The 12287-nt window shown below is 37.7% G+C and overlaps 1 protein-coding gene across 8 annotated transcripts in view; it reads left to right on the forward strand.

Annotated features, from left to right (window-relative positions):
* LOC143895895 (nucleolysin TIAR) overlaps positions 1 to 12287 on the forward strand; it is a 529366-nt gene that overhangs the window by 426867 nt on the left and 90212 nt on the right. For all 8 annotated transcript variants that reach the window (XM_077403351.1, XM_077403356.1, XM_077403354.1 and 5 more), the window contains one exon: positions 5362 to 5449. In XM_077403351.1, coding sequence (XP_077259477.1) covers positions 5362 to 5449 — 88 coding nt within the window. The remainder of the gene's footprint in view (positions 1 to 5361; positions 5450 to 12287) is intronic.

Raw genomic sequence — 12287 nt, forward strand, 5'->3', positions numbered from 1 at the left:
TAGAATTACTAAGATAGAGAATTAGTTCCGATAATCCATATTTTATATATATTATTGAACAAAGATGCTTCCGCAGGATCTAACAGGCGTTGCATTTATATATACTGCAAGACCACGAAATGGCTATATATCTAATCGGGAAGATATGCAAACATATAAATGTTAGCTTATAAACGTAGATATTATGCATTATGGAACTTTAATACCATTATACTGCATTGTATGTATATATATTCTCTCGATAACTCAGACATCTATTGAAATACGAATCTATTGTAATCCAACTTACTCTATCATACCGCGACTTCAATGTTAGTTTCGTCAAAGCGTGTTTCACGCATATTTATGAAACACATTGTGTTAATTTGTTGCCGTATATCAGTAATTTACATTTTTGTCATCGAACGTATCATAAATCCTATTACGAGACGTCGGTAATACGATATAATATCATCGAGAATTGGAAATCTTGTCTGGGAACGGATCTCCGTGATATCAACGCTCCGTTATATTAGAACTCCGATAGCGATACGATCCTCTACGCGACCTGTAAATAGACTAGTAGAGTTACACACCGATACCATCTCACCGATCTGCCCTGAAATGTTATTAAGCCGTATTACAAATCTAGTATTACGCGGCTATTAGCGGCCGACAACGTTATTCACCTTGGGTGCGCAAGCCTGACGTTAAACACCGTCAAGCTTTGGAAATGCAATTTCAAAGTGGCCAGAAAACACAACTGTTGACATCTTTATTTATATTCACCGGTTAAAACAATTAAACGCAACCGAGCACGGGCTAATGTACGAACGACATTCGCATCAGCTGGCTCGCATCAGCTGACTCATATTTTCTAGTATACTAAGCTAAGTTGAAATCTTACGAGCAGCACGTGCACCCGAAAATACCGCTAGTTCTGAAAGCGGTCATCCAAACCGAAATTCGATTGTGTTCACTTCGCTAGGTTTTCGCCGCATGGAGAATTAATAGACGTTTCTATTGGCGGCACAGGCGCCATCCTTGGCCGCAGGGGATATTTTCACTCGTGCACGGAGGTGCGTGCAAGTCTTACGGAACTACGGCCCGTTTCGAGGTACGGTAAATCAACATTTCACCGTTGTCCCGCGAAATTAAGGAAACCCTTGATCTACGGGCCATCCACGCTCGATTCCTGATCTATGGCGTGGCTTGGACTTTTGTATGTCCACCCCCACATTGTCCCGCTTCAATGGATCTCACTACCGTGCCCCGGTCTCGCGCTCGTATTCGTTTCTTTCCTATTTTCTCTCCATCTTTTACCTCCGAAACTGTCAAGGGATCTATTCATGTCCCCGACCGGCGTGAAATTGTCACGCAAGGAACAGTCCACAATTTCCTGAATAAATTTAAATCGAGCATTACATAAAGGATGACAATTTGTGGAAAATCAATTTATCTTTTCTTTATATGCTGTGGATTCGTAATTATAAATAATAACCAATGTTGTATATATTTTTAAAATAAAATTTTGGATTTGTTCTTTCAGTCACAGATTACATAGCTATTATTTAGAAAAGATATTTTGATATGTATATATACATGTATAGATACAGAAAATTATGTTTTTTATTACAATTGAGATTAAATTTAGAGAAAGTCTTATAATTATATATACTATACATATTTGTTACATTAAATATAAAAAGATTTAGTCACAAAACGTAACAAAATAACTTAAACTCGCTAGCTATCTGATTCAAGAACAATTCATAAAAAATGACCGCGTCCCCAAATGTTAAATAATCAACTAATTTGTAGAAAGATTACTTTATGCATTCAAAATATAAGAAAGGTTTTTCCTAGTTATGCGCGTATTAAATGAATTCATTTCGTAAAGAAAATCAAGCGACACGCTGCATGCAAAATTAAACGGCCTTCCTTTATTATTAGCTCAGCATACTTTCCCGTATACAACTTGCATACACACGTCGTAAACATGCAATGTGCATACGTACACGCATATGGCACGCGTGCCGCGTTGCTTCTATCGCGATTTTAGTAACCTTATTTCATAATTCATCAACGTTTAAACGTGATAATATGTCAGGATCGTGACGATGACGGTGACAATAATGATGTTTTATATCCACTATCGAAATTACCGTTGTCGGTCACGTCGATGATGGAAGTAACGCTCATTTCAAATGGAAGCATCATTCTGTCGACTGGTAGGCATGTGAAAGGGAACGAGAGAGAGAATGGGGGAAAGGGATGGAGAGAGCTGCAATAATAAATGGCGCTCCATTAGTCCCACTTTATTGAAAACCGTGGGCCACGTTTTAACCACCAGACGATGGGCGAGCCATGACGCGTGACGTCATCATCGGAGATCCTTTAATGCCTGGCATCTTTTTCATGCTGCGCCTTTTCTGCATTCACCCGGGCCATATTTCAACAGACCTTCTCCCTACGAAATCGGATCTTGCCTACTATTTACTACCGGATAATATCGAATTCGATGGATTTTGTAAAATTTCGTTGAAAGCAAACCGATTCCAAAACCACTTTCGCGTAAAATCCCCTTTTGGTAAAATTCTTGATTCACGGGAAAGATTTCAGTCTTTTTAATCCTTTTGAGCTGTATGAATGCGATGCTCGCTGAAAAATTCAGCAGACAAGAAAAATGCTTAATCAACTAAGAAACCTGCAGCGTGGATGAAAGGAACTGTGTCAAGCAAGACGTTTCATGAAATTCTGCTTTAACAATATTTATCAATAGCAAAAAAACCTTTCTTATCATCAGAAAAAAGATGCCCAAGTATCGGAATATTCATTAAAATTGTTAGTACGTAACAAGAATTTTAATTGTGAGTTTATAAATATTTGTCAACATATACACAGAACATTAGCACATACATATTACATATATTGCCTATTATCATACATTACATCTATTATCATATATATATATATATACTATCTTTAAAAAACGAATATTTGTGACACAAAATAGTTTATACCGTAAGCCGTAATATCTATTAATATATTCGATATATTACGCTGAGTGAAAAGCACAAGCATAATATTTTTATATATAAAGTTTCAAATTAAAGGCGAATAATCTCAATTTCATTCAGAGTTAAATCTTAAATCTCAAGAGATGTCAAAAGGAAGAACTTAGTTGTTGATACAGGACGATTATGGGAATCTCGGACATCTGTAGGCAAGATAAACTTTCATCAATTTCCTGTTGATATCCTAATAGCGCCAAGATCCTGGCGCGATGCGACGGTGTCGACTTGAGTTGATCGGGAAGGAAGAAGATGATGAGGATCGGACTAATTCACGAGAATGGACCGCTGTGTGTGCCCACCGGAACCTCCAACCGGCAAGGATAGACTATCAAACCGATTGTAATCAGACCACCCTCCGTCTCCGACAGAGAAGAGAAGTCCACTTCTATTTTACCCTTCTATACTTTCCAGTGATAGCATACTCAGTTCGGAGTAACTGATGCCGCTGGTAGAGACCTTCCGGCGGTAACTCGATTTTCGACTACTCGTCTTGATCTATTCCTACATATCAGCGTGAATGAAACCGTATCGAGTCGGAGTGAGGAGATGTGGATAAGAGAAAGGTGAAACGAGAGACCAGAGAAGAGAGGAGCATATTTTATCGAGCCAATGCGAGGCTGTACCGCAACTCCACGACATGCACTCGACCGCACGACTGTATGCGAATCGATAATTTATCTCCCCTCCCCCCAAAAGCTTACTTCGCACACCGTTTCGTTGCACTCATCCGACCGACTCTAAACGTGGAATCGCACAGATTTTCGCGGGAGAAAAAAAACCGGCGTGTGTGTGATTAACGGAGATTACTGACGCTTAATTCGATAAGATGATCAAATTAATTTATTTAGAATAAATGAAATATATATATCTTAAAAAACGTACAATAAAGCGACACAATTAAATGAAATAACTTATCAAATTAGCATTGTAACAAATCGGCAAATTTACCACGTCTTTCGTTAGATAACGCAAATATTATTTATTGCTATTCGATAAATTATCGTTACTTCACATATTTAAACTACTACGATGTCCAAAACGATTATCATTACATTATCAATCGTATCTCAATTAGCAAAGAATGCAAACGCGTTTAATACAAACGCATCCCTGTATCAGAACACTATAATCCAACCTTATAGAATAACATTAATGTACGTCATGTCGTTATACGAGAGACTGGCTTCGAAAATTCGATGCAACACTTCACAAATAATAAATGTTTGCGTAATATTATTTAACATAACATTATTCGGTAATCAGCCATCATTACAAATTCTCATTTTCTTCCTTCAATGAATAACGGTATTGTTTCATGCGATTACCAGAGAGTTTTATCACATAAAAACCATGTATAATAATTTATAATTAATCATTATATGTATTTCCGCAAATTCACGGGTTCTGTTCTTCGGGATTGCAATATAGTTGATCGATACAAAATGGTCGTGATTAATAATCACTTATTAATAATTATCCTCTGTTTTACGTGTTTCACGATCTGTAACATTTGTTTAAAAACAGATAGTTAGTAATTATTTATTATCGCTAACCGGTCTGTATTCATGTGAGAAACGATTTAATTATACGAATGTGCCTTCATCAACCTCTATTCTCCGACGAGTTATTTTGAAGTGTTTATTTATCTTAGAGGTTGCATCTTATGTATTATGAAAGACCTTTGATTGCATTGAATAGCATTTTCGCGCTAAGAGTTTTCCGCGATGCTTTATTTTCTTTGTATTGTGCCAGATATTTTAAACGGAATCATGACACCGTTAGCGAAGGAAAGTGCACATTAACAATTGAATTAAGTGATATTCTCAGAACAATTAAACATGTCATTTATTCAGTGTTTATAGCGAAAGACAATATAGTCGGACGAACAACATAAATTACATTAAATTTAGCAATTAATGAATTAATTTTGTTAAAAATTGCATCGCGATCATCTGAACGGTTCTCTCTCTTGCTTTTACGTATAGAGATAAATATAATAATTTTTAAATGTAAATGTCAAAAGACATTAATTACTCCTTTATCACGTTACTGAATTTTTATCTACAATTTTGGACTATTGATAGCGGAGCTTAATCACAGAGATATATGTTTTGAACCATCTATATAACGAAATGAATATTTCATATCTAGCTTTGCGTCCATTAAAGCTCACGGTACACTCGTTGCGAAAATTAATAATGTTGAATGTAATCATTATTATTTTCGATCGCAATTCTCTTAGCAACGAAATCATGTTTTTTTCCCCATCAAAATGAGGTCTAACCATCTCCATTTTTTGTTTCAGAACACTATCACATATTTGTTGGGGATCTGAGCCCAGAGATCGAGACACATACCTTAAGGGAAGCGTTCTCAGCCTTCGGAGAGATCTCGTAAGTCCTCTTAATCTTGCTCATTAAAGACTACTTACCGTTCTACTAGAGTTATATGAGCGATAATATAAAGTCACCATAAAACGATAACATAATATCACTAACGACCTCTCAAAGATGCAAAGTAATCCAATCTTGGATCTATAAAAATTAATGAGAAATTTACATATTACTCTTTTCTTTTGTTCGTGAACCTAGTTAATAAAACTACATAATTAATTGATTAACAAAATCTTATAAGACACATTAAGACACGTATAAAGAATATTTAAGAAAACGTATCGGCATTTATATGGTAGTAAAGAGTATTAGAAAACAGTATATTTGAATACATTATCAAATATTTTAGCCTAAAAATATTTAACATTCTTTGAACTTTTTTCTATCTTGTGTACCGTAAAAATATCAGTTAAAAAATACTGTAAATCTTTTACGTTGTATATTTAAGTTGTTCAAATATGTTTCATGTGTTGAAACAGCTCTCTTCATCCTACCGAAATATATAAACGTCATAAGTGCAAAAACAATATTTATGTAGAAGACTCACGCGCGAGTCTTCGCGACACACTGTCGCGAAGTCGCAAATATTCACAATCTTAACGCTTCTGCGGAAATGCAATTTATAAAAACGCAGTACTAACCAACGGCTTTACTGAAGAAAAGCCACCGCGCTAGAAAACGTCAGTGCCGACAATAAATATAGACATAATCAAATCCCTAGAAGTTGCAATAGAAGGAAATCCGGAATATTTCGTTTTATCAACCGGCTTCGCAAGTTTATTACACTTCGCCCTCTCGTCCTAACTGAGCTGTTTTACGAGTTTCCATCATCGTCCGACGTTTCACGATGCACCGACGCGAACAATAATAACGCATATCTCTACGATCGCGCGGCAAGCTACCACGAGTCCTGTGACCTTGCGCCCCGTTAAACTCGCCGGTCGATAGATGCATGACGATAATATCGCAAGCACCGATACCCTTCGAAGTCGGGCTCGAGCTGCGAGCTGCGAGCTGGAGGTGAAGTCGCGTCAATCTCCGCAGTCTTGATCGATTGTATCGGTAAACCAGTAACGCTAAGCCGTGTGCATTTATGCAGCAGGAACCAGCACCGGAGCTGATTTGACCGCGTTCCTACAGATAACATTTAAAGAACATAATTAATCCTCCGTGAGTTCAGCGCAATTGATTGATCACGGATGGAATACTCGAATGCTTTTTGTTAAAATACTGTCAACAATTAACAATTTGAAATAATAATTGAACATGAAAATCTAAATATTATAATTGTTCTTTTTTTGATATATTTAAAACTTTTAATATTATTATTTTTATTATATATTAAACAGACACAACTAAAAATACTTGTAGGTATAATTTAACGTGATCATGCTCTCACATACCTACACACAAATAGCCAGATAATGAAAATCACCTTCACTTGTAAAAGTAAATTATCATACACCAAGGATTCGTGGTAGTCTAAGAATAGGCATAATCAGTGGCAAAACTTCGATTTCGCAAGGAAATTACTTGAGCAAAACAAAAGGAACATATTGAGCTTGCATTTTGCGAGCATGCGAAGTGTCAGTGAGCCCGCGCTCTACATCGATTGTATCTGCAAACCAGTACGTTACGCCCTGTGATTTTACGTGACGAAAGTCAGGGACAGTATCGCGATTTCGCGCCACGATATACATCGTAAAAGAAATGGACGAAATAAATGGAGTCGCAACTACTTGATGTTATTACTTTGTCCGAACTTACCGATGTTATTACTTTGTTTGCATTCGCATTAATATTTTTTGAACGAATATTTGTATTAATAAGAACTTATCATCTCTCGGGCTTTATCATCTCCCTCTATATCTCACGCGAATTAAGAATCTCAATCCGTAAAAATCGTAAAGGTAGAACCGCTTCTTCTGAAGCATAGATCTTCGTATCCGTTTTCTCGTGCGGCAAGAAATCTCCATTCGGATTTCGCATCCTGATTTATTCTTGGCTCATGCAGATGCACTCACTTTTGCGCCCCCACAAAACTTCGTGAGTATTTGCTCGATAGAGGAAAAAAGGGGAATCGCCGAGCGAGGTATCGAAATTTCAGATTCCAATCTAAACTCGGCCTTCGAACGACAACCATGTTCGGGTAGCGAAACAGCTGGAAGTAGGTACAGTTTGCGCCGTTTGGCACAAGAAGACGGCAGAAAAATGGGCCCTCTCTCTCCCCTCTGGAAAAATCGATTCAAACTCGCTCCACGAGTACTAAAGCCGCGCTTTAAAAAGCTAGTGAAAAATTGCCAGCGGTTTTCCTCTTTTATTTTGTTTTCCCCCAGCCCCTTTCTTTTTCTCTCTTCTACCAATGCTCCTCACGCCTCTTCTGTGCTCCCCGTTCAACGCTCCTTTCTCCCGACCCCAGGTACGCTCTTCCTTGCCTCAAATGGTTTATCCCGGAAAGGCCTGCCATGCTTCGTTCCTTACGCGATAAACATTCGTGATTAATTATGTTCTTAGTGGGATACATTTGATCGAGATTGATATTATACCAACGAGAAACTGTTGTGTGCGTATAGCCAGTATATTAGAAATAACAAAGGCAAGTCTGTTGAAATTTACTCTTTGATACAGCGTCGTTTGACTTCCTACGACCTACAATAATAAATGCAGCTCGGAACAGCGAGTTATCACAAATTTATATCGATATTCTATGCTAAGCAATTTCACGATTCTTATATATGTACATACATGCCGGTCAGCGTATTTCCTTCAAATATGAATAACGCCATGCTGGCGAATATCGCTTGCCAAGCGTGAAACGCGGTTTAGCGCTTCTGCTTTTCGGGCAAACCTTTATGAATATTGCACCATAAATTTCAGTTTTATATATATATATATATATATATATATATTCTATATGTACGTGATATATATATATATATATTTTTTTTTTTTATACATGCTGGTGACCCATCATCGCGAAATATCATCATGAAATACGTGATCGTTTTCTTTATGTTCTTGCATAAACTGGCAACGTGAGAAGATTACTTATATCCTTTCCGAAAATACACTGTATCATATCATTCCTTAATTATAACAAGTTTTTGCATGAAAAGTAATATAATCCTTATATATATTTTTTTTTAATATTTAAATAAAGTATTTTGTATTTTACAGAGCGTAACTTAAATCATTCAGCAACCTGAGTAGATTTTTATAAATTACTAATTTTATTTAATTATTACCATTGTCTCTCGCGAAATAAATTATATATCTATTCAAAAATTTCTAAAATTAAAATATTGATAGTCAAAATATGTTAAAACAGAAAAAAATGTTTCGTTAAAAGAAAAAAATGAGATTTATGAGAAAAATAGTTTTAAAAAACTCAAATTATAGAATACAAATTTTCCAAGGCTTAAATACATCTATAAAATATTCTTTCGTATTAAATATACAAAGCATAATTATATTTAACAATGGAATTTAATTACAAATTGCTGATGCGCCCGCTATCAATTAGAAATTTTAACAATGCAACTTGAAATTTTAATCACGTAAATCAATTATCGGTCATAATTCGCAAACGATGCAGCATCGAAACATAAATCGAAGCTTTAATCAATGTCACAATTACTGATAGTACAGAGTAAAATGGGAATACTTTGAAAGACATATTAAAATGTGCTTAATGATGATGACTTTAACTCTTTTGTTCATTTAATCGTTTGATGCTTCCATTATATTAATATTGCATTACGCGATAAAGAATAATCATTGTTCTCTCTCTTTCTTCTCTCTCTTTCTATAACAGTATGTATCGAAACTTAGAGATAGAATATATAGCTACTACAATGCGCGACTGCAATGACTACAATAGGAAAGGGATTTCTGGAATAGTCCATTCACGTGAGTGCGACAACTTGCTTCAACCTATGTCCACATTTGCATACGAGCACATTGTACTTGCACTTTGATTACTCAGATTCGAAGTAACCGCCAGCATCAAATAGCTTCGAGTAATACAAATTGAGTGATTTTAACATATTTATACACTTTACATATAAATCACGGTACGAGTATGTAATTATCATTATTAATATGTCAGTCTTTATTATCAATAAGTATGAAATGAAAAAATACGAAAAATTTAAATAAAAGAAAGAAACATTTTATATATGCGCTAAGAAATTTTAAAAGTTAATATTAAATTCTTCTAGATACTCCAATAGCTGATGTGTCAAGTTAAAAAAAAAATTGCAATACAAAACTGATAATCAAATCTCTTTGTTCTTCAATTAGTGCTATATGTCGTATGAAAAAATTAATAACAAATCAAGGAAACGTTTTATGTATAGGAATACAATACAACGCGTATTAGTTACTCAAAGAAGCAATTCATGCATGTTGCTCTCAAGATCGCCGCTTATGATCGCCCGTTTTGGGCATTTCAGTACAGCGTTAGGCCGTTAGTGTCACAGCTTGATCTCAGCGGAGAACCAAAGCTCGCTTTCAGGTTTAAATGGTGGTTAAGTAAGCTGCACGGTCGCCTCGCTCTTCTCGGTTGCCTTTTGCCGATATACCAACGATCTAATATACACATTCACGCCAGAACAGGCGCGCTGCCATTAAACGTGCCCGCACACTCGCGCATGCAAACGTTACTAACACATTTCCAGAGTCCAGCGCGCATATATCCTAACTTATGATACACGAAGGCGTCGTTATAACCGGGTCTCCCTTACGCTTTCGTATCACTTCTCCGCCACCTCCTTCGTCCTACCATTTCGCACGTCCCACCACCGCCATCCAGTTTTAATCCATAGATCTAGGAAACGGAGAGAGAGAGAGCGCGGAAGGAACTAGCGGGCGCCGTCGAGACCGTCGGCGCAGTCTGCTTGGCAAAAGTATAACGAGTAGTAACCCGGCGTGTCCCTGAGCAGCGCCGTGCACATTGCCGTATTCGAGATTTCGTTATTAATATTTAACTACAGCGAAAAGATTAAAAAGTTTTAGGAATTTTAATATAGTCGTACCCCAGGGAGTCGTTTCCATGCTGAAACCTGCGCCAGGCGTTCACACGGACGCGCCACTGCGGCGGCCACGTGTGTGCGTGCAGTGGGCGACCACATGCGCGCACCGTGTAAATGCGTATACGCGATCAGACACGTGTGAAAATCCACGCGTATGCAACGCCTATATGTATATATGTATAGAATGGATGCATGGAGCGCCGTGCATCCACGCGCGCGAACACATTGATATTCGGCCGCGCCGTTTCTCACGGCGCGGCGGCGCAGCGAACAGAATTTTAACGACCCTCGTTATCAATCTCTCGCGACGAGCGAGTCTCGACTGACCGACCAATCGATCCCGATCAGCATCACGGTATATCTTGTTCGTTAACGCTCTATGGAACCGAAGCCCATTACATATAGTGCCAAGTATATCGTAGGACGAAACTCGCAATTTGATTTGCATTGACGGACAGCGCGTCGACAGGCAAGCGCGTCTGATGACTGCGAACGTCCGACTTATCCGGCCTTTCTCCACTTAAGACGTATCCCGGCCTCGCCGGGCCGTCGATCGCTCCTGGAGGTGCGCAAATCGTATATAAAGCTTTTGCGAATTACGTCACGCCAGTTTTCTATTGATCCTACGTATACGAGCTCTGTTTCAGCGAGGCATGCGTTTAGCGCTTATCGTACCCTTCACGCGTGATCTACCATGTATACAACGTGCGTCCGAATTAATATTTCGGGCGAGGTTCTCAACATGCATAACTGAAGAGTTTAAATGTCGAGAGTTCACAGGGTGTTGTTTTGTTGTTTTGGCCTTCCTGAACGACCTGTTAAAATGCTACATGCAATGCGTATCCCATGGAAATATGTGTGCCGTAACATAATAGACTTAGTGTGTGATTGTCGAGGAAGATTAAACTTAATCCATGTACGATAATATTTTTGAAATCAGAATTTTAGATCAGCGATAATATTTTCTCCTGTGACTAAAGAGAGCGAACCTTTTTCCAAACAAAAAATTTCACAAATATCACGGACAAATAGGTATATTTGAAACGATTGCACAAAAGATAGCAGGTAGTATAGAAGTACACATTAATGTGTTCTTTTTTACTTTTTGCTATATATATTATACCCAAGTGCACTTCCAATCATAATATGTGAGCTAATAAAAGCGACTGACGTTGAGGTAACCTTTGCGAAAATAAATGATATCGATTATATCATATACGCGTGTGATAATACCTGTTTTTTACTCTTTGTAACATTTAGAGTAACGTGACTTGGCTAGTTTAATCTTCCTTAGGAAAGATATCGTAATTAACAAGAAAACTATTTTAGCATATAGTGACTGAAGTTATTTATTCGTCGCCGGTAACTTCGCTTATAAATTACGGTGAAAGCTTTGCATGTAAGAGTAACACGCCTGACGCCGATAATGATCGAAATATTTCGCGGTAGCTTTCCTTAAGAATTCGTCGGTGCTATTAATTCTTCGGCCCGTAGCCATAAAGAAGAAGCGTGTGAGATAGCGTCGAAAAGATAAAAAAGCATGATTGCTTTACTTTGCAGATCGTCGCCGTCGGTAGAGGGTAAGCGTAAAAAGAAGTGTTAGAGCGGGAGGCGGTAGAATGGGAGAGGTAGTGGCAAGGGCGGTTGGAAAAGTTGACAGCCTCCGAAAGTTTCGACACCCTGTAGGGAAAGAGACGGCTCGATTAGTTTGCAAACGACCGTAACTTTTGCTCGAGATCTTTATCCGTAAAAGTACAGACAACTTTCTCGTAGGCGACGGCGCGGCGGGAAGGGGGGGCGGGCAC

The sequence above is a fragment of the Temnothorax americanus genome, unplaced genomic scaffold, assembly GCF_048541705.1.
Source record: "Temnothorax americanus isolate GAGA-0224 unplaced genomic scaffold, ASM4854170v1 Scaffold17, whole genome shotgun sequence".
Lineage (NCBI taxonomy): Eukaryota > Metazoa > Arthropoda > Insecta > Hymenoptera > Formicidae > Temnothorax > Temnothorax americanus.